Here is a 24,273-nt window from a genome sequence, read left to right on the forward strand (position 1 = left end):
TCAAGCCACTATACAAGATTTAAGACGTATGATTTCAGATCATATTAATAAGAATTGAGAACTGAAAAACGGCAGAACCCTACATGATGCTTTGAAAATATGTTCCCTGAGGTTCTATGTAGAACAAAAGCAAAATCATTCAGAGGAATGACTAGAAAACTAGTTTGCCCCACACTACAGTGTACAAAGACAGAGAGAGTGTCACAGTGGCTTGAATAAAGACTGAAGTACTAGTCTTTCTCTGCCCCCTCCTCATTTTTTCAGCTTTTACTATATATTTTGTGTTTTTGTATACTTAAGTCAGATACTGTAATGTAACTTAAATGTAGGGATCGTTTTTGGTGGCTGGATATGCAATGAATACAAAATAGCCATCTACAGAATATGGAATTAATTCAGTGAGTCAGATGAAGACCTCAGAATAATAATGGTGACTCTACAAGTCACCTATGAAGTTATTCCTTCATAGGTGACATTAATTCTCTCTCTGCAGATGCTTATTGCTATGTATGTTCCACTGTTTATACCTCAAGGAAGTAAAATAATAGTTCACTGTTATTTTTATTCTCTTAAGATGTCAAAGTTTAGTTCAGCTGCTGCTGTTTGAATGTAATAGTCTTGGTTTAAATTAATGCTAATTTATGATGTCACTGGCACTCTTTCAGTGGCTGTGTAATTGGGCTATAGAGAATTTTTTTAAAGTATTTTGGGAATTGTATGTACTGCATAGTTTTATAAACTGATAGAATGACTTCTATGCAGATATAATATTGCATTGAAATTAATTACTTAAGTAAAAATGTCACCAGTTATACAATAAGAGACCCACAAAACACCTTAAACACATGAAAAATAATAAGCATAATAATGCAAAATATACACATATGACCTTTTACATTTTATAATAAATAATAATACCTTTTCATTCAAATTATCATTTATTTATAAGATTTTTACTAAAATCTTTATACAAGAGAAAAAGTTCCCCTTTTTATTTTGAGACTTTTGCTTTGAAAATATAGGAGGACTGTTCATAATTACACAGTGTAATATTCTGGAGCCATTACTCATGACTTTTTAATAGTGAACAATGTACTCCAGAGCAGCCTGAACTTTTCCTTAATCACTCTCTCACACCTATCACTATATCCAATTACACAGTCTAGATAGTCTATTAGAAATTTAAACAAAAAATTGGGTTGCCATACAGCAGGGGTGGACAAAATATGGCCCACAGGATGAATCCAGCCCACCAATTCATTGTATCTAGCCCACAGCTGGCCCCACTGCACTCTGCATGGGGCCAAGCCCCACCCACTCATGCCCAGTGCAGCCCGCACCATGCTGGGGCTGGGGCTGGGGCCAGGGCCAGGGTGGTACTGTTGGCAAGTGTGGAGCAAATGGAGGTGGAAGCACAGCACAAACTTCCCTGGTTGCTAATAGGCATGACTTGGCCCCATGCAGAGTGCCACAAGGACAGCCACAGGCTGGATGGGAGGGAAGAATGAACCTGCACTACACCGCTAGGCAAACTCTGCTACATGCACCCCATTTCCCCCACCCTCCCCCCATCCCTGGCCCTCTACTGGGACTTAACACGCTTTAATTTCCCCCCCGTACTTTTAACCCACATACTCCCCCTCTACACTTCCCCCCACTCCCATACCCCCCCCCCCGCACACAATAGACAAGGTAAGACTTTATTTTTAATTATTATGCAATTACAGCTATATATACTATTAAAAAACCCCATAAATCAGGACAATTTTTAAAAAAATTAAAATATGTCATAGTAGATGTTTGATTTTGAGCATATAATTTGCTTTTTACCTGTAATTTGTTAAAATGATATCTTCTGAAATATTTAATGTGTGCAGCCCTCGACAGCCCACCAAAACTCGTTAATTGGCCTGCCAACTGAAATAATTGCCGACTGCTGCTTTAGAGGGATGATTCCCTATGGAGGACCCATGAGTTTTGAATCTATTGTGCCCTACACATTTATTCCACATCCAGCTTTATGTTCAGTGTTCACACTTGGAAGAAGGGCAATTGCTTATTGAGCCCACACCAACTTTGAAGTCTTAAAAATCTGCTGTTGTGTATTATGTGACCATCAAAAAGATTAAACCGAACAATTTTTCTAAAGCACCAAAAAGTATACTTTTTCACGCTTGTCTGCATCTGAACATTTGAAAAAAAAATTGCCATTGAACTAGGCACAATCAGAAGAAATTTTAGACCAATGGGAATATTTCATACCAAAAGGAATTATTTTGTTGAAAGGTATTAATAACTGGGAAGAGTAATTTAGAATGTAGTGTCCAATGGTGCTGCTACCTCAGTGCTGTAATATTCTATATACTCATGAAAGGTAGAGATATGAAAGACCTCCTGTACTGGGCATTGGGCAACCAGGAGGTGGAGAACAAACCTGGAGGAAGGTGATCCAGTGAGATGGTACAGTTCCTTAGGAGGGAGAGGATCCTAGGTTCTAGCCCAGGGGCGAACCAATTGCAGCCTGTGGGCTGGATCTGGCCAGCAGTGGACTCCATTTCCCAGAAGCCCCTGCCCGCATGGCTGGGGCCAATCTCCATGGAGACCCAAGTCACAGCTGTGCTATGATAACACAAGGCTGGCCCCAGCCATGCGGGCAGGGCGCATAGCAGGGCAGGGGGCTGCTCTGGAGCCCTGGAATCATGTGGCAGGGGCAGCTTGGTTCACGGCTAGGGCAGAGTTCCTGTCTGCAGCTTGCATGCTCCAGGCAGGGGTGCACAAGCAGCGGATCACGGCTCTGCCCTGGCTCAAGTCCAGGCTGTCACCACTGCAAGGAGTCAGGAAAGAGCCATGATTTGCTGCCTGCAGCTCTGGACCAAACTGCCCCCTCTGCAAGATCCCACTAGCTCTGGAGCAGACCCCTGCCCTGCCACATACCCTGCCAGCACAGCTGGGGCTGGTCCCCATGGTGACCCCAGTCTTGCACTATCACAGTGCATCTGTGGCTGTGGTCTCAATGGAGACTGGCTCCAGCTGTGTGAGCAGGGGCTGCTGAGAAACGGAGTTTTGCTGCCAGCCAGATCCACTATTTTGCCCACCCCTGTTCTAGCCTGTACCTCTTCTCCCAAAGGAACAGAAACTATGCTGTTTATCCATTTTATTCAATGGCTATCAAATGCAGGCTATAGTGAGTCAGCTGCAAGAGCTGGAGGGTGTTCTGCATCATGCCTAGCCTGTGTCCTGATAATGAGATCACTTTTCTAAGAAAGAGAAGATGAAGATTTGTGTATAAATTCCCTGCAGACCCCCTCACTCCACCCCTGTCTGGGTGAGGGGGGGCCTGGACCCTGGATCTTATACTTCCTGGGAAAGTATTCTGTCTATTAGGCTAAAAGGTGGGATGGTCCTGCTCCTCCTCCTCTTCCTCCTCCTGCTCTTCCTCCTTCTTCATTTTGTTTCTGGTAGATATGTGCACAGGTCAATCTTATCTTGCCACAGGAACAAATAGTTCATAAATGTCATGCACTGCTGTTACACAGCTACCTGAATACCATTTAGATGAATGAAGGTTATAGGGTATGTGTGTGGCTCATAGACTTTTACTTTATTTACTCAAATCCAAGATGACTTTGAATTAAGATTACCCCCTAATAATATAGTGTGATTCTAGACTTAGAAAATTATGAATTTGTTTTAATTTTCCATGTATAGAATATAATTATTGGAAGATCATCTTCAATTTGTTCCCCAGCCTCTGCAGTAGGGAAAGCAGTGCCAAGGGGGACAAGTGGCAGAGAAAGCAGTGGGGAGGGGGGCAGATGGTAAGGAAGGAAGCCACCTGACCCCTACACCTTGCCTTCCTGCCACATGCCCACTGCTCTTCCCAGGTACCATTGCTTCCCTGGCACTTGTCCCCTGCTGCAACTTGCCCCCTGTGCTTACCCTCCTGACCACTTTCCACCTCTGTCCCTTTGCCTGATCCCTGACCCACACTGTCACCCACCTTCCTGACCAACACCACTGCCCATACACAGACTTGTGCCTCTATCCACCCTTGGACCTGTGTTATTGCCCAGCCCAAGACCTACACCGCTGTCTGATCTTTGGCTTGTGCTGCCATCTGCCCCAGGACCCACACTGCACCTAGTCCCTGACCTGCACTGCCACCCAATCCTACTGACATCAGACCTACACTGCTGTCCAATCTCCAAACCATGTTACTGGCCCAAGACCCAGGCTCAGTAAAGCTGTTGCTGCCTCCAGGGATGTTGACTCCAGGCAGCAGGTTTGGCAACAGCTACGGATCCAGTCCCAGGCTGGAGCCAGAGCCATGGCTAGAGTCAGAGCTGCAGCTGCCTACTCTGGGCTAGTACTCAAATCCAAGATGAGGCTTTGTTTTTTCTATGGTCCATGTAAGGGAACTCATATTCCTAAGCAAAACCAACATTTGCTACCTTGGCAGCAAGTACAGCTCTGTCAGCTATTAAAGTTGCTATTCTTTGTCAAGTTAGAGGAGGTTGGACACTTCAAATATTTGATCTCTATAGCAATGTATAAATGAAATGTTTGGAGGCATCTAAGTTAATGTGACTGTCAAAAGAAATTTAACTACAGCAGGGGGGTTGATTATTGTTTCAATTGATATTATTCTGTTTATTATAGATCTCTTCAGATTGACTGGACATCACCAAGACAGCCAAATGGCATTATACTAGGGTATGATCTTTTACGTAAAGCATGGCAGCCATGCAGCTCATCCCATCAGTTATCAGCAAGCCAAAGCAGTAAATCATGCATCTTGCTGGAATGTGAGATATATGAAAATATCTGTGGAGACCTGTGCTATCATCCAGAGTCTAAGGTACTTGTAAATCACATATATTTAACAGCTAAGTATAATGTCATATATCTAGGAAGAAAGAATGCAGGCTATATCAATGGTATCTGGGAAAGTAGAGAAAAGGATCCCACACTATGATATTTTCCATTCAGAAGAAATATTGCCATGAACTTGTTAGTGTTCATTTGTAGTGTTGTCCTTTTAAAGATATATTCAGAATGGTTCAACTCTGCATCATAGCTCTTTTATTGCAGATTGCTAATGGAGATTATTTATTAGCTCAGGAGGAAAGATTCTGTGCTTTTTGATGCATATGTTAATCTAAGTTCTCATAATTATGTTTTCTATGGCCACGTCTACACAAGATGCTCACTGTGCAGTAGCTCATTAGTACTGTGCAGTAGCATTTTGTGGCACAAAGTGTGGTGTGACGCTACTGTGCGGTAGTAATGAGCTACTGTGCAGTCATTGTCACCTAAAAGCCATTTGGCAATGCTACTGCACAGTAACTCTGGTTACTGTGCAGTCAGTGTTGCATATAGATACGGCCTATATGGTCAAATATAAATGCAGAAACCAAACTGAAGTTTCTACATGGACACTGATTTGTGATGACATGAACACATATATCTGTTTGGGAAAAAAATGATGTGGAAGATCATGAAGCTTATAGAGCTTTGTTGTGTACATGTTATCATTCATCATAATCTGCATGGCAAATATTGGTTTATTGGGATGATTAGGTGCCTTTCAAATTCTTCCTTGATTGAATGACTTGATTTTGCTTTGCAGAAAATCCATTTAGATTCAGCTACAAGTGGGTGGTTGTTTACATGACAATGATGAGCAACTCTGAACAGGACCTATCATGATTTATCAGAAATATTTTTAAATTATGGTCATTTGCAGATTAATCTTCATATTATTTGCTGTTTAGGAGTTGGATCAATAATGTAGTCAGATAGTAGGAGTCTGTAAATGTTTTTTATTGACAAATGAGGTAGAAAACCCTTGGTTTGAAGGTAAGATTTAATGTAATGAAATAATGTCCCTATTTGTCAACAACACCATCACATGTTTGGTGACTAACACCAACAGTCTGTATTCATAAGGTGCACTGTCAGATGAGACAGTAATTAAGAAAGTGAATTATTTGAGGGAATCAGATTAAAACATACATTTTTCCTAGTCACACAGTGCAGCTTTAGGTTATCTTCAGTGAAGTATTATACACTTCCTATTTGTGAATCTGTACCACTAAGTTATGAGTAGAATTTTGGTAGGAAATGTAAATGTGATTTTGTTTGTTTTAAAGAAATGCATACATTGTAAACCTTTAATAAAGTCTGGCATGGGAATAATGTATGTTTCTATCTTTATCAGTGTTACTATATAACAAAAATATTATAAACTTATTTTTTTCATTAATATTCTTAATTTTTTTCTTTTATTCTTTGCTCAGTTTTAACAGTTTTGGCAGGAAAATATAAAGACGACTTCATTTAGAACATTTTAAATTTTTTTATTGTTTTGCTATGGTGGTCATCATTATATTATCTAAGCATTTCAGAGCCATTAATAAGTTTAGCTCCATAACTGTCCTCTAAGATAACACATAAAGTGCTGTTATCTTCATATAGGGAGACAAGGTTCCTTGGGTGAATTTGATATCTTTTATTAGACCAACCTAAATGGTTGGAGAATAGTTATTAAGCAAGCTTTCGGGTTCAAAAACCCTTCGTCAGGCTAAGGAAGCTGCAGCAGTTGGTGTGTGCTCTTCCTGGATGGATGTTATCTTCATATGACACTCAGGGAGATGGAGAGTATTATTCGTTGTTTTTTTACTTATTATTTGGTCCTTGGTCATCTCGGGGACTACAAAATGATGCGTCTCACTGAGCCAGGTACTGTAGATATAGTGGTAAATAATTTGGATGGGATTGGAGCCCCACAGTTAAGTAACCAGATGCATATAAAGTTATGAAACCATTCCTGCAGGTGACTTGATTTTAAATCACTGCTGCTTATATGCCTGTTTGTGGATTCTGGTCCCAACCCAGTATTTGTTCTGCTTTCCTATTAATTGTCTTCCAGTAGCCCCTAAGATTGGAATCTACAAAGGCATTTAGGCACCTACTAAGCATCTCCGCAGATCTGGTCCAGTGTGCATGTGGAAGAATGCTGCATGGTCATTTTTTCCTTGGCTACACCCTTAGACTCAGGGTTAGGATAGAAGCAGCCTCAGAGTTGGTAATGCCACAGGAGGATTCCCTTTCTATGGGGATTACTGTTTCTGTGCCAGAAAACCAGAGAAAAGCACCCACAGTGACCTGGAGAATTCAAATAAATGTATCTACCATTATGCATGAGTCACAACATTTACAGGTGATGGTAAAGAGGAATAGAGAGTAAAAAAAACCCAACAAGATGAATAACCTCCTGCAAACATACATGTGTTACTACTGTATAGTTCCTTTGAAAGGGAAGCATCACAACATAATTCTGATTGCTAAGAGAAGCTAACTAAAACAGTATGCTAAACAATTTCATAAATATTATAGTGCTCAAAAACAGTAAACACATTTTCAGGGAAAACCATAAAAAAGAACAATTAGCACTCTGAGTCCCATGGCAGGCATTAAATTTATCTTATGATTAATGTGTTAATCACATGATAAATTGTAACCTGCCACATGGTCACAATATTTATCATGTCAATGAGCTGCAAAAATGGTGATCCAGTCACAAAGATGTTACTTATAAAATGTATCTTTGCAGTTTGCTGGTATTGTCTTTTAATTTGATAGTGATTAATGTAATAGTGTTTGGCCAGGTCCTCCAGCATCCCAGGATGGATTGCTTTCTCTCTCACCTCCCTCTGCCTCCTGCAGTGGGACTCTCTTTGGGACACAGAGCCTGGGAAACAAGTGGGAAGAATTGGATGTCCTTCCACAGTTACAAAACTATGATGTGATTGAAATAACAGAGACTTGGTGAGATGGTTCACTGGACTGGAGCACTGTCATGGATGGGGACAAACTGTTCAGGATGGAAAGGCAAGGAAGTAGAGGAGGAGTAGTTTCACTTTATGTAAAAGAGCTGTAGTATTGCTCAGAGCGCTAGTATGAAAGTGGAGAGAGGACTGTTGAAACTCTCTGGGTTAAGGTTAAAGGGGAGAGAAACAATGGTGATGTTGTGGTCGGGGTCTGCAATAGGCGACCAGACCAGGAGGAAGTAGTGGATGAGGCTTTGTTCAAACAGATAATGGAAGTTTCCCAATCACAAGCTCTCATGGGGGACTTCAATCACCCTGACATCTGCTAAGAAGGCAATACAGCAGTGCACAGGCAATTCAGGAAGTTTTTGGAGAGTGCTGGGGACAACTTCCTGGTGCAAGTGCTGGTGCATCCAACTAGGGTCTGTGTTCTTCTTGACCTGCTGCTCACGAACAGGGAAGAATTGGTGAGGAGTGGATGGCAACTTGGGCAGCAGCAACCACAAAATGACTGAGTTCAAGATCCTGAGGAAAGAAATGGTGGAGAGCAGCAAAGTACAGACCCTGAACTTCAGAAAAGCAGACTTTGACTAGCTCAGGAAACTGATGGGCAGGATCCCCTCAGAAGCCAGTCTGACGGAGAGAAGAGTCCAGCACAGCTAGCTATACTTTAAAGAAGCCTTATCAAGAGTGCAGAAACAAACCATCCAGATCCACAGGAAGACTAGCAAGTATGGCAGAAAACCAGCTTGACTTAGTAGGGAACTCTTCAGTAAACTAAATCACAAAATGGAAGCTTATAAGAAGTGGAAATTTGGACAAATAAATAGGGAGAAGTATGGGCATTGCTTGGGCTTGCAGGGCTGAAGTCAGGAAGGTCAAAGCATAATTGGAATTGCAGCTAGCAAGGGATGTGAAGGGTAACACAAAGAGTTTCTACACGTATGTCAGTAGTGAGAGGAAGATCAGGGAAAGTGTGGGTCCCTTACTGAATGGTGGAGACAATCTTGTGACAGAGGGTGCAGAAAAGGCTGAAGTGCTTAATGCTTTCATAGTATAGGAGTATTGCTTGGGCATGTAAGGATGAAATCACGGGGGCAAAGCAAAACTGAAGTTTCAGCTAGCAAGGGACATGAAGGGTAACAAGAAAGATTTCTACTAGTACGTCAGCAACAAGAGGAAAATCAGGGAAAGTGTAGGTTCCTTATTGAATGGGGGAGGCAACCTACTAACAGATGATACTGAAAAGGCTGAAATATGCAATGCCTTTTTTACCTCAGTCTTCACAGGCAGGGTCAGCTCCCAGACTACTGCACAAGGCAGCATAGTTTGGGGAGGAGGTGAGCAGCCAACAGTGATGAAAGAACAAGTTAAGAATTGTTTAGAAAACCTGGGCATATACAAGTCCATGGGGCTGGACGGGATACACCCAAGGGTACTGAAGGAGTTGACTAATGAGATTGCAGAGATACTAGCCATCATCTTTGAAAACTCATGATCAGGAGAGGTCCCTAATTATTGGAAAAAGCTAAACATAGTGCCCATATTTAAGAAAGGGAAAAAGGAGGATCCAGGGAACTACAGATCCAGGGATCTACAGAGCAGTCAGCTTCCCCTTAGTCCTTGGAAAAATCATGAAGCAGATCCTCAAGGAATCCATTTCTAAGCACTTGGAGAAGAAGAAGGTGATAAGGATCAGTCCTCATGGATTCACCAGGGGCAAGTTATGTCTGACCAACTTGATTGTCTTCTATGATGAGGTGACTGGCTCTGTGGATGTGGGGAGACTGGTGGGGGTGGTGTACCTTGATTTTAGCAAGGCTTTTGATAAGGTCTCCCACACCATTTTCCCAGGCAAGCTAAGGAAGTACAGGCTGGATGAATGAACTGTAAGGTGGATAGAAAACTGGCTGGAGCATCAGGCTCAGAGGGTAGTAATCAATGACTCAATATCTAGTTGGCAGCTGGTATCTAGTGGAGTGCCCCAGGGGTCGGTCTTGGGACTGGTTTTGTTCAATGTCTTCATCAGTGACCTGGAAGATGGCGTACAGTGCACCCTCAGCAAGTTTGCAGATGACACCAAACTAGGGGGAGTAGTAGATATGCTGGAGGGTAGGGCTAGGATTCAGGGTGACTTAGACAAATTGGAGGATTGGGCCAAAAGAAATCTCATGAGGTTCAGAAAGGAGAAGTGCAAAGTCCTGCATTTAGGATGGAAGAATCCCATGTATTAGTACAAGCTGGGGGCTGACTGGCTGGGCAGCAGCTCTTCAGAATGGGATCTGGGGGTTACAGTGAACAATAAGCTGAATATGAGCCAACAGTGTGCCCTTGTTCCAAGGAAGGCTAATGGCATACTGTGTTGCACTGGTAGGTATGTTACCAGTGTTTCAAAAGAAGTGATTATTTCCCTCTATTCAGCACTGATGAGGCAACACTGGAGTACTGTGTTCAGGTTTGGGCCTTCCACTACGGAAAGGATGTGGACAAATTTGAGATAGTCTAGTGGAGTGTGGGCTAGGGGACGTGACTTATGAGGAAATCCTAAGGGAACGTGGCTTAGTTAGTTGAGAAGAGGAGACTGGAGACTGAGAGGGGATTTAATAGCAGCTTTCAGCTACCTGAAGTGGGGTTTGAAAGAGGATGGAGCTAGACTATGCTCAGTGGTGGCAGATGACAGAACAAGGAGCAATGGTCTCAAGTTGTAGCAAGGGAAGTTTAGGTTAGATATTAGGAAGAATTTTTTTACTTGGAGGGTAGCAAAAGACTGGAACAGGTTACCTGGAGAGGTGGTGGAATATCCATCATTGGAGGTTTTTAAGACCTGGCTAGACAAAGCCTTGGCTGGGATGATCTAGTTGGGGATGGTCTTGCCTTGAGCAGGGGTTTGGACCAGATGACCTCCTGAGGTCCCTTCCAACCCTAATTTTCTATGATTTTGTGACTCATGCTTCTCAGGACTCTCATGTGACACCTGCTGCTCTTCTCTCCTCAACCACCCTTAAAGGCTGCTTCTTTATGGAAGTGTTAACAGGTCTTCCCTGTGAAAGCTAGAGTGCAAACAGACACTCCAGATGACATTCTTTACTTGCACCCAATACGAAGTTCAGAGAGTGGGAGGGAACTTGTTTGGAAAGCTGGGGAATGACAGGGTAACAAGATGGGGAGAGGAAAAGCACATACACAAAAGCATTTCATAAGGTATGTGAGCCTTGCTGTGCCTGCCGCTCACCTGTTGCTCAGAATCTCCTGTGTTGTCTACAAAGGTCAGGGGAGCAGCTCCTTCACTGGATGGGAGCCCATCTGGTGAGTTTAGATATCCTTTCTCATTAACAGAAGCAAGGGGTGGGAGGGTGGAAGCAGAGGGAATAACAGCCCCTACCAGCAGCTCTCCAACTCCCCTTGCTGGTGAGCACTGGCAGAACAAGTTCCCAAGTGTCTTTCTACCCCTCTGGCTAACTTGCCATATGAATATGAAGCAGGTCATATGTTGTGACATTACTGTTGCTTTAATTTTTCCAGTGTCCTATTCTAGAACAGCCAAGCCAAAATTCTCTATCAATTCTTCATTCTGTCCATTTTCCAAATTCTTTAAGTCCTCAGATAATCCTTTACACATGTGCCTAATTTGTGTGAAACCCAATATTTTGCAATGTAAAGTGCAACCATCTCAGCAGCAATCCTTAACAATAAAGACTTCAGTAAAATAAATGCATGACTTCAAAACTGAGCACTGTCAACTCTGTGTGTGAATTCACCACCTGTGAGTTATTGAATTGGCCACCTTGCCAGTTGGAGCTTTTAATTTTTCCACTCAACAGCTGTGGGGTAGCAACACCAGTCTAATCCACCATGGTGGTTTAGCCCTAACTTGGAAAGATCATATCTTCTAGCAAGGATGCAAGGCTATTCTACCCTGGATTTTATCTTGAGACTGCCAAAAAGGCAGCTCTTAGTGTTAATTGTTGTGGGTGTTTTTTGTGATAGGACTGTTGTCCTTTGGGGTAATTACTGCATTGAAGCTACTAAATCCATTTCATAATTCCAGCATGTTTGATAGGGACAAGATATAGTGAGTGTGCAGCAAGTGGAATAGGTAAACCTTGCAAATAATGCAGTATAAAGTATATCAAAAAGTACAGTATAAAGTATATCACTGTTAATGTTTCTCGTCATGTTATAGTACTAAATGCAGCATAATAGAAAAGAAAGGTAGAAATGCTCCTTATTCCTTTTAGTATAGTTCCACTATACTCAGGGACCACCATTATCACTGTTTTGTGTTTGAATGTTTTTCTAAAAGCAGGTCTGTTCATCAGGTTTTTGAAATGCAAATGACTCTTAGAATATATTGACAACATTATATTGTGTTCCTTTGAACCACATAAGTACCCAAATGTGACTATAAACTAGTGAGAAGGACTGTACATATAAATACTTTGGAAGAGAAATTTGTGGCACGCGCACTTTGTTTTGCAGGTAGTGGTAAGAGTGAAAAATATTGTGTTTTTGTACTGTATGCAAGAAGCACTGGCCTAGCTTCTCCCCTCACATCAATTTTATTCTGATGTAATTCCATCAATATGTATTATTAGGAAAGAGAAGAATCAAGCCCTTTATATGTAAATACATTAGAGAGCTAGCATTGTATATTAGTAACCTTTTTCCTTGTGCATAGGGGTGATTGACATTTGATAGAATTAGTTTGATACCTTTGTTAGTGTTCCTTGTCTACAAAGTAAGAACATGAAACACAATTCCTCATCTGCTTCCCAGCAAATCAAAACTCCAGTTCCAGGAAAGTAATAAGAGGAATGACCTTACACTCCATGTGAGTCACCATCTAAAGTCCATACACAACCAGAGGGCCAGGAATACAGTAATTTAGGTCCTGAAGACCAATGTAGCCAATGACAAGGTTCCCACTGCCTCCTATGAGCTTTAGATGAGGTCCTTATTTCAGACATATTAATTAGCTTGCGTTGCTCTTGTTGGGTCTTGTAAACCTCTTTTTCAACTAATTTTAATAGGGCTGTTTGAGGTGGCATTCATCTGTTGCCCCTTCAATGTTTACTCTCATGCACCTGTGGTTGTAATCAACATTGGGCAAGGATGTGGTGGTTGAATGCAGAAAGACACTAGAAAGACATCTGTTTGCACAGTTCACAGTGTATGTCATATCCTGGATTGCCTTGTAAGGCAACAGAACATTCTGTTTCAGTCATACCATTCTGCTGTGCTGGTGTTTCTAGTGTAAACGAGTCCATTCTGGTTTCTTCTTGCATGTCTCCATCAGTATGTAGTCCATGATCTCATTCACTCCTGAAATTTCCAAAGGAGCATCAGCCAGTTGAATGAACATCATGTTTCTGTCTTCAGTGATGTACTCAAATTTCTGATGGAGTTCATTCTAACTGGCTTCATCAGCTGGTGTAAACTGAATGCCAGTGCTGAAGGCACTCATAGTCTATGGAGCTATGTACTAATGTCAGTTGAAATCTCCTGCTATCATTAGCTGGATCTTGAAGTGAACAAATAAAATAGAAACTCATAGAGTAAAATGTTCTAGTTAAAATAGTAGTATATAGGCTAATTATTTCATTAAGCAAAAGCTCTTTAATGTGAACAACAAAGAACAAATATAATGGTCATAGTATACAGTTTAATACCTATAAAGGGATTGAATGAAAGTGTTAATACAGCTTACCATACTTTTATTTTCAGCAGCAACAAGTGCCATAAATGTGTGGTCAATAACTAATCAAACATAGCTCTGACATTATTAGGAAACTAGCCAATTGCACATCAACATCACATCATCCGGGCCCGCTCCCCCTATACCTCCTGCTGCTTGGAGTCTGGGCCTGCTTCCCACCTCCTCATCACAGTGGTGGGGGGAGGAGAGGAGTAGGTCTGGGGCTGATGTGGGGGAGGACTGGGTCCAAGGGTGGGGAGAAGTTGGCCCACTGTGACGGGGGGAGCAGCAGGCCCAGGCTGACCTAGTGGCGGCAGGGGAATGGAAGGAGCAGGCTCGGAGTTGCCGGGGTGGTGGGGAGGGTGGTGGAGGAGTGGGCCTGGGCCTGGGCCTGGGCCTGAATGGGGGAGGATGCTGCCATGTCAGGCCGGGCCCACTGCTCTTCCCCACTGTGGTGAGCCCACTTCTCCCCCAGCACGGGCTTGGTTCTCTTCCCTCCTCACCGCATCAGGCCTGGGCCCACTCCTCCCCTCCCCCCACTGCCATGGCAGGCCGGCTTCTCCACGCCCCCTTGAGCCCGATTCTCCCCCACACCCCCCACATCAGACACAAGCTCGGGCCCACTCCTCCCCTCCCCTCCCTTCCCCTCCCCTCACCACCACTGCATCACCCCAAATCTGCTTCTGTCCTCTATACCATGGTGGGCCCGCTCCTCCCCCCAGTGTCTGTGCTGGACCCAGGCCCACTCCCTCCCTCCTGGTTGGGGTCCAGGACCACTCCCTTGTTCACCACCATGGCAGCAGGGGGAGGGAAAGAGCGTGCACAGGCCTACTTTTTCCTTCCCCGCTGCTGCGGCTGGCCCTGCAGGTGGTGAAAACAGAAGGGGGGAGGGGCAGGCTGAGGCCAGCACCGGTGGCTTAGCCGCCCCATGGCATCTTGACCCCACTCCCCATCCCCTGCACCACCACTGTTACCTCCAAGGAGCAAGAGGTGGGGCAAGGCACTGGTGGCCTCACCCTGCCTCTGCTCCATCATCACCACCTTTTGGAAGTGCTAAAGCATGGTGCAGTATGGGTATTACATGAGTTGGCAGTAATTAAGGACAAGCAGTCCATGCCACCACTACTGATACTGCTGTGACCTTTGGGATAGCATTGTCCTTACGTTATGACCTTCTGTTTGGTAAAATCTCAGATCTGCTCAAGAATTTGGAACTGTGTGTCCAATTACATCAAGGATCTTAGTTCACCGTGCAACATTACACCATCCACATCTATATATAAGAGGATGAGATAATAATAACCTTTAGCCACTATTACTTTCTTTTGCATTTTTATTTTCTGGATCTGTGACATAATTTTAACATTACTTGAATGCATTTTATTTTATGGATAGATAATGCAAAGTCTTTCGGCTTAATACCAATGCAAATAGCAACTGACAACTATCTTTAGAGTGTTGCCAAAAAAATGCTATTTTTCAATTTACAGTTGGCTCCAGAGGATGTCATGGAACTACATAATAATAGCACCAAGTATATCAATTGGTACTACTAGCTAAAAAAGTGTCTCTGTTTTAGAGGTGACCAAAGATTTTTTGGAAGTTACATACACGAACTTGAGACTATATGAACTGAAAGGACTTAGGTCATTTTTAAAAAGAGAGTGGAGGTACTGAGGCTCAAGGAACATAGCTACATGTATGACAAGGGAGTTCCTGAGGGAGTTAAAATGGGCCAGAAAAGATATTGCTAATTATACTTTGCACTTACAATGCATTTTCCAGCTAAGAGTCTCAAAACACATTACAACTGGAAATTAAGTGACCATCATCCAACTTCTATGAAGCTTGTAGAGCAGGTGTTCCCATTTGAGATTCACAAAGAGAAGAATCACTGAAAGTAGAAGTATAATATGGAATATAAAATACTTACTGGAGAATCCAAGGCTGATTCTTTGGCTAATCACAAAGATGTGAAATGGTTATATAGCTCCTTAAAAGCCTCTGTATGCATGAAATTTTCACAGTTTTCATTCCGGGTAAGAAGGAAACAGGGCTTCATTGAGAAATGAAAAGTTTGGCAAAACAGAAGGTGAAATCAAATCCCAAAGGGAGGTACCACCAGGGTCCACACCATAGCTTGAAAACACAAATGGAGGAAAAATGTGTTTTAAGCTATTCAGTTCCCAGGTAAACAGGTTATAATCAGCCAGTGGTGTCACAAGATAAGTGTGAAAAGAAAAAACAGAAGAATCCCTTAAGAAGCCTGGGGAATTTTTAGTTAACGTAGTATAGATCGAAGTCAGTAATACTAATGTTAGCTGATTTGATAGAATCAAGCATGTCATTAGGGACCCAGAGCATAGAGAAAGACGACATAATCTTATAGATGCTTCTGGTGTCAAATGTAAATGACAAAAGAAGACTGAGTACAGATTCATTAGTAATGTAGAAAGGAACCAGAAGATAGCAAGCAGGGAAGAGAAGCAGGGCCAAGTATCATGTGACATCATTAATTTTGTGAGAGAGAGAAACAGAGGGTTAATTAAATTCATAGCTTGGGGAGGTATTATGAACAATGGGGTGGACAGAGAAATAATATAAAAGGACTCAAAGATGCTAAAACAAAGATGCTCAAATCAAGATGCTAAATGTCTGAACACAAGATGACAAACTAAATGAATGCCGGTAGAGAATTATGGGTGATAGTTGATATAAAGTATGACCTTGAAAAGTATTTGGGAAGAGAAAAAGCCACTTTTGCTACTTTGGGTTGTAACCACCAAGTTATAACATTTTGAGTCAAATTTTCCCAAGAAGTAATATGGAAAACTCATTCAGGAGTAAACAGGACAAAGTACTTACATATATTAGAGACAGATCCTAAAAGCAAAGTCAGGATCTGAATCAGACCTTTCTCAAAATTCTGCAGAATAAGAGCTCGGTTTTATCTCTAATTCTAGAAGGAAGAATCCTGTATTTTCAGGAAAATGGCCAAAATGAACTAAAAATTTTCTTTCAAGTAATTTTGTACATGCACATTCTCACATGTGGGTAGGTCATCCCTTGAGCCTTTGACCCAGAGACTGTTTATTTTAGCAGTACCCTGTGGCCCACCATGCCTCAAGGGGATAAAGAAATACTGTGCATTTCCTGATCCTCACTTCCTCTCAGTTACCTGGCTATGATAGAGCACTTTGCTGCTCTACATTTGTGATGTAGTTTTCATTTAAGCTGAGCACTCATTCTTCATCAAAATTTGCTATATCATTTTATATTTCAATTGCCTGTGCCCTCTGTACACACACTGCCTTATGCTGCCACCCAGGTCCCCAGGTCACGTTTAGTACCAGGGCTTTCTTTACCATTCTGGCCTTATGTGTCTTTTTCCTGACCTGGGACGTCTTAAAAAAATCATCCCTGTTGTTAGACCTGCTCACTCAGGACCAAAGCGGGTATGCCTCTGGATCTCTGCCCTGTCCACCTCACAGCCTGAATGCTGGATAGTTGTCAGAGTTAGTGCAGGGTTATTCTATGTAGAAACATCCACAGGAGCAAGAACTCCACCAGTCAAATTTACCTGGATTAGTGGCTTGAGTTTTCCAATTGGTGCTACTCTAGGCATTCTTTTCCAGCTGATTCTTAACATCCTAGCTTACCTGTTAGAATTTAGGAATGCTGGGTATACCTACCACCTCCCCACTGGTGGCATTACCCACCAATGGCACCTGAGCCTAGTCCTGGCAACTCTTATGGGGCCTCTTTTCAAGCCAATGAAAATCTGTGTGGTGTTCCATTTTTCCCTGAAAGTGGCATTTTTGGTAGTAATTGGCAAATGTCTTAGCCACTCTGCTATTGGGTTAGAAGCTGAGGTGTTCCCCTGCAACCTTACTCCTCCATTTGACTTCCAGCAGATGTGCACACAGGGGGTGCATCTGCACATGCTATTAATGTGCAGCAATAAGCTCCAGTGCATATTGCACCAGAGTTTATTGCTGCCGGGTACCATGTTTGCACATGTACCTGGAACTGCAGCACGTTGAGCTGGGTAGGAGCAGCCCTGGCTGGCACAAGGCCTATGGGATCAATCTGCCAGCCCAGGGCTGCTCCAACTAGTCTCTACATGCTGCAGTGGGGCTGGCTGGGGCATAAGGGCGCTACAGTGTGGAGTTAGTCATCAGGCAGCCCCCGGATTGAAGCAGCCTTATGCCCCAGTCAGCCAGTCAGCATCTGCATGTTCATTGCTGCATACTAAAAAATTCTGCTGCAGGATAGTACCTTTATTTACAAGTACTAACCTGCAGTGGAGTTTATTAGTGTGGCCTAATAGGGCCATACATATAGATGCTGAGATGTTTACTGTGGACCTCATTAGGCAGTTCCGCTGTAAACATCTCATGTAGACACGCCCAGGGAGATCCTTTTCTGCCAGAGGTGAAAATAGTCTAAATGGTGCATAAATGTCAAAATTGCCATTATACAGCTACATAAGTTCACCTAGGTTCATGAAGGTAAAGTGGGATTTAACCCTGTATGTCCATGTCCAGCACACTGTACCAAGAATTCAGTTGGCACTTAGTTAAAGTTATTGTCATGATAAAATATACAAAGCAGTCATAAATTGTAAAAAGTTTGGTTTTAAAACTTTCAAGCATGTTTCAGCATATTTTTTAAGTCTTAGTAAATGTAAAAACCACAAGCTAGATTATGTGATTTAGACACAGCTCTGAAACCTCAGCTCTATGTTGAGGTTAGTTTAGAGTTTGAAAGAAGCAATGAGAGGCAGAAAGTGCCTATTACAACATTGTTTTGGGGGTTGAAATCATTCTCTATTATTTGTGCTTTGGCTAGTGCCCCCTCCAAGCATACAGTGGGTATGTCTACATGTGTAATTAATGCTCAGAAAGCTTACTATGCCATATAATACTGCATAGTAAGCTTTCTTTGAGTGCACATCTACATGTGCACCCATCAGGAGCAAATTTGCTCTCAACAGGAGAAGTTCAGGACAGGGATACTCCTGCTCTATTCTGTTACTATATGACAGCCAGGGGGAGCTCTAGACTCCTCAGATGCCAGCTCCAGGCTGGCAGGAGGGCACTGGTATCAGGCCTGGGCTCTGAGGGTGAGGGGAGCTGTCCCTCCTTCAGGGCAGCTGCCTCCTACCCTGCACCACTGCCCCAGGCAGCTGCCTGCTGCTCAATCCCCACTTTGATTGCAAAGCCAACCTGGAACTATATGCACTGCCCCCACAGTAGGCAAATCCCACCCCCATCTCTGAGATGGGAGTGGGGGCTAGAAGATTGTTCCCTCCCGGTGGCTTTGATTGTGGAGCCTGCCCCAGCAGCAGGCAGCTGCCAGGGGTAGGGAGCAATGTCCCAGCTCTGGCTGCAGTCACAGAGCTGAGACCAGGAGCTGCCTGCTGCAGGGGTAAGGAGATATTGTCCCCACTGAGCTCTGTGATTGGAGCCGGCCCTGGCAGCAGGAAGCTCCCAGGGGAGGGGATTGTTCCCCTGCCTGCTGCTGCCCAGGCTGACCAGGAGAAATTTGCTTCCAGTCAGGTAGCTAACTGTGCAGTACTGTGCAGTAGCTACTGTGCAGTAAATCTACTACCTGTATTTACAGATAGTAGAAAACTGTGCAATAGCCTGATCTACTGCTTGGTAGCTCCTGTGCATGGGTATGTAGCGATGCTTTATGACACAGTAAATTAGTCTACTGCTCAGTAAAGTGTCTTGTATACACACCTAGTGACACTGAGGAAAAATGGCTGAAGCCATCCCAGCATTACCCTGTCTCTAACCTTTGTACAGACCATGAGATGTGAGGAACAGTGGTTCCTTGCTTTTTTTTTTTTCTGCATCTTTACTGCACTCTGCACCCACACACAAACCTGGCAGAATCTTATGATCAGCAACGTTGACTGTTGAGAATAAAATTATTATTTTTTTACATTAAAGATAGAAGTGTGTCATGAATTGGAGGTAATAGCACAACGTTATTACAGCTAAGAGGAAGGTTGTATAGGTTGTGGATTCTTTACAGTAAATATGTATATGTATATACACACTGCTCTTAACAATTTTATATCTAGGATTTTATTTTTATCGGTCCATATCATTTTGTGCATTGTTCCTCAAATATTTCAATTCTTAATCTAGACAGTAAATGGTCCCACTTCTCTTCCTTCTTTTATTTTGCCAGTCAATAATGAATGTAAAGAAGATAGACAAAAGATAGACATGTCTCGTTTATTTAGAGACATGTTTTTGTTTGTTCTCTGCTGCTCTGGTTAGCTGAGTTAGAATGTGGTTATTCTCCAGGCTGGAAGTAGCTCAGTACCCAGAGAAAAGAGACTACAGTGCTTATATACTCGTGCCAGGCTGCCAACTGCATTTTTCATCTAGCCATAAGAATGATCTGTTCTACCTAATATAAGCTGCACTGAATGTAGGTTTTCAGGTTATGTTTTATAATGATTCTACTGACTGTTCTACATGATTTGTTATGTATACAGTATGTCACTCCCTCTGCACTGGAGCAAGCATACAAATAATTATTTGATTGTTCAAGTGTATAATTTCCATGACTGCACCTAGAAAGAAGTCCACAGTTAAAAGGCCTTTTCAAAATTCATTCCCATGTAAATTTTATTTTGAAAAAAGTATATAAATTGTAATCCCTCAAGATCACATTGTCTGAAAAATTGTAGTCACAAATAAGTGATCATGTGTTATAAGACAATTCCACTTATTTTAATGTGAAAAGGAAACCCAAGAGTTCATACTGGGAAGTCCTTAGTCGTAGGTTTTTGGATCAGATAGCTCCACATCAAAATACAAATTTGAATCAGGGAAGTAAGATACAGACAGGGGTGAGGGTGGAATATATCTACATGTTGGAATCAACTACATATTGAGGCAGACATACCACAAGGCATGCAAAGACAATTCATATTAATGGAGTATTTTATTAAGGTGCAGCATGGTTGAAGGCCACAAAATAGCAGCATTCTGTCAGATGTACAGTCTAATAATTCTGGAGGACACAGTATTTTTTTAGCCATGTTGCACTTTTGTCTGTCTGCAGTCATATTAGTATTAACACTAGGATTTGTTGTACACATTTTTTCATAGACATTGTTTTGTCAGAGAAAGCATTATGCTTTGTTTAACAGATACTGCCTTTCTATTTTTTTAAACTTCTTTTAGGCATGTTGTAATGGGATTCTGCACAACAATAAACCTGGCTTTCAGTGCTGTGAGGACAAGTACACTCCATTTATTCTTAATTCATCAGGGGTTTGCTGTGGTGGTCAGATACATGCTGTGCAACCAAAATATCAGTGCTGTGGTGGCTATTACACCGGAGTATTAGCAGGTAAGTGGTGCCTCTTTTCAAGTAATATGAAAGAATAACATGGCACAATGTAGCTGGTGTGTCTCTTAAACCAAGGAAGATAAGTACCTATCAATATAATTAGGTATTTTATAGAGATGGCAAGGTATCATTTATAGGCATGCAAAGAGTTCCAGCATGGGGTGGGCAATGGAAAGCTGCCTTGATGTCGACTTTTAATCAGGGTGCTTATGACTTATACAGGAAATGCAGGAAATGTTTCATTTATAAATCCTCCTAATTGGGTTTCCCAAAGAACTATTTTAAGACAAAGAATACCTAATAGAGAGGGCAGTTTAGCTTAAGTGCAGTGCCAAAAGGCAAATTCACCTTGGTCTTTTTGACCAAGTGAATTTTGTATTATCCCTCCATACATGGAGCACATGCAGAGAGACGTGGGTTGTTTCACTGCTGATTGTGTTTAGTTCTTAGTTTGCCTTTTCTATTCCAACTATATATGCTGCATGGTAAGTAAGCATCCTACAGCTGATTTGCCAGAGCCCAGATTCTCTCCTAACTCCAAGAGTACCCCATCTTCTTTATGGGTATGTGCAGATGTTTGCCACACCTGGTTGATGATCAAACAGCTTGCTTTAAGCCACATATCAATTGGGTGTGGCATATGAAGACATTTGCTGGTGCTGGGATTCGTGCTGGGAACCCAGTGTAAGTCATTCAGGGAAATAACTCTGTTGGGTCTGGGGGTGGGGTGGGGTGGGGTGGGGGTGCAGTTGTCCCTCAGAGGTGGAGGGTTGGAGGGCAAAAATAGCCTGGTCAGGGTGGAGGGGTTAGGAAGAGCACAGCCTCAGGGCTACGGAGAATGGCTGAGCTTTCTCAATCTCCAGGCTGTGGTCTGAACATGTGTAGACCTTCACTAGATCAGGTTAACATTTTCCTGATCTAAGTTAGTTCACCTCCTCAGGTGAACTAGTTTAGGTTGGGCCTGCCATTTTTTGCTCAATCTAACTTTTTCAAATGACTACACAGATGGGCATTTAGATCAACCTAACTCTAGTTAGGTTGGTCTACATGTAACACCTGCACATACCCGATCAGATTGTTCAATAACCCAGTAGTCTTTCTAGATTCCTGAACAGGACTCTTGTTATTAAGATGATGTTTCTCTTAAAAAGGAATGTCTACTATTGAATGAAAGAATTCTACTGTATTTATAAAGATTCGGAAGTATAATATGTTACAGGTAATTTTTGTAGCATATTATGTACTTTAAAAAAAAATCTTTGTTTCTAATTTTCATGAGGGAAATCATAATTCTGCTTCATATTGAAGTCTTCCAGTTTTCCATACCAATATTAAATACATTTAATATCTAAGATATTTTAAATACATTATTAAATATATTTTTCTCAATTTGCCTATATTCCCCCCAAAATAAGATATACTTTGGGGGGTCATATAGGGGTTAAAGATGATAAGAGGGTAGAGCGAGAATATTCCATATTTCTTTTGTCTATCTAGGCTGCTGTATATTACCTTTAAATTTATTGATGTATTTATTTATGTTTAGGCAGCTTCATTATTTAGCTACAAATACATGCAACACATTGGGAAAATGTTAGCCACTATATATAAATTGTTCCACCCCACAAGAAAGGAAACTTTCTTACCTTCCCCTGCTTCTCAATGAAAACTTAAGTGAGATTGCTCTATAAAATGTTAAGAACCTCATGGAAATTCATCTGAACCACTCAGAACAAACTTGTCACAATTGTGTCTACCCAGCAGCTTTTTCACAACATAGCTATGTTTGTAAATGTGTGTATGTGTGCATCCTATGAAAAATTGGGCAGTTGCTTTTTAGGACCTCTGCTGTGGATAGAGACCTAGATCCTGCATCAATAATATCAGTGGGACCTGGTGGTAGGATCACATACGGAGTGCTAGAAACTATGGCATCGTTGAAACATCCATTCATACTTGAGGCATTGTACTTTGGGATATCCCACCAAATAGACATGTGAGAAGGAGTAGCTATCTTGGAAGGCCTAGCCCTGTTGTAGAGAAATAATAGAAAGGGCCAATCCATATCATTAGTGTCTGATTCCAGAAAAGAGCCATGTGATCTTTAAGCTGCCAGCAAGCCCAACAAAGGGTTAGGGGCCTGTAACAGGGCCTCTTCCCTGTTACTAGAGGGGAGAAAGGGAGTTAGGGGTTCCTAGTCCCCCTCCACCCTTCTTTCGCTCCCCATATCCCTTTGTGGTCCACAAGTTCATCCTTTCCCCTTGGTGGTGTTTCTTTGCCTGTTTTCTTTTGCTGTACACTCCTCTCCTGCTCTATTTTCCTCATGTTATTTGTTTTCCTGTTACATGCGTACCTGTTTTTCTTTGTTTTCTTGTGCTGCTGGAGTTAAGTAACAGGTAAAGGAGCCTAAAATAAGATGGGTGCTGGGCCCAAGTGCAGGCAGTCCCTGATGGCCCAAGAATGGAAGCAGAAGAGTCAGGGAACTGGAGGACCCTATATTACTTCAAGTCTCAAGCCTGAGAGACAGTCTGGCTGTAGGAGCCACAGGAGGAAGGCGCTCCGTATAGAAAGGCAAAGGGACTGAACTCTGGGCTGGAAAGAAGGGACTCAGAGTGGCAGCTGGGGTGAAACAGACCTGAGATTCTGCATCAGGAACCAAATAAATTCTGCTGAAATCCCTATCTTTGCTTGTGGATTGGAGAACATCATGCCAGGATGAGGCTAACCCTGGGTGGGCCATTTTTATTTTGAGCCAAGTAGTCATCTATGGTGTAGGTGATTTTTGTTTCCGGTGACCTGGTCTGTGGCTGTAGGAGAGATGGAGGCCACTGAGTGGGGTGCTTGGAAGCCCTCCCAGGTTTCAAACAGAATTGAGAAAAAGAAGATAGAGACTGGGGGATAAGTTCCAATCCTAGAAAGGTGAAGCCTGTCAGGGACTGAAAGGTGGTGGCAGGACTTGGGGCAGTGGGTCCTTGAGCCTGAGGGCACACCCTGCTGAGCCAATAGCTTGCAGCCCTGGATAGTGGGCTCTGAGCTAGAGGGCACAGCTAGAGTAAAAGTGGTACAGGGCCAGCAGGACCCCATCCCAGACAAGGGTCCAACTCTTGAAGGTCTCCTCACCCATTGGCAGCCTTTCCTATCGGTTTGGTCCATTGAGATGTGGCAGGCAAGAGTACTGAGGGGTGAGCTGAAGGGGATGAGGGAAGCCAGCGGAGAAGAAGCTCCTAAAGTCAGATACACTATGCCAAACCCTCTGGATGGCGTACAGGGCCTAGTTACTAATCATTCCATTACCCATGTTGTATGCTGAAGCAAACCTTGATTAGTATCAACTGAATACCAAGTAAATGATTAGAAGTTTACAAT

At 42.6% G+C, this 24,273-nt stretch overlaps 1 protein-coding gene across 1 annotated transcript in view; it reads left to right on the forward strand.

Moving 5' to 3' along the window:
- USH2A (usherin) overlaps window positions 1-24,273 on the forward strand; it is a 642,051-nt gene that overhangs the window by 457,752 nt on the left and 160,026 nt on the right. Inside the window, exons 47-48 of the mRNA XM_059717779.1 lie at window positions 4,660-4,858; window positions 20,739-20,907. Of these exons, the coding sequence (XP_059573762.1) occupies window positions 4,660-4,858; window positions 20,739-20,907 (368 nt within the window). The remainder of the gene's footprint in view (window positions 1-4,659; window positions 4,859-20,738; window positions 20,908-24,273) is intronic.

Source organism: Alligator mississippiensis, chromosome 1, assembly GCF_030867095.1.
Source record: "Alligator mississippiensis isolate rAllMis1 chromosome 1, rAllMis1, whole genome shotgun sequence".
Classification (NCBI taxonomy): Eukaryota; Metazoa; Chordata; order Crocodylia; family Alligatoridae; genus Alligator; species Alligator mississippiensis.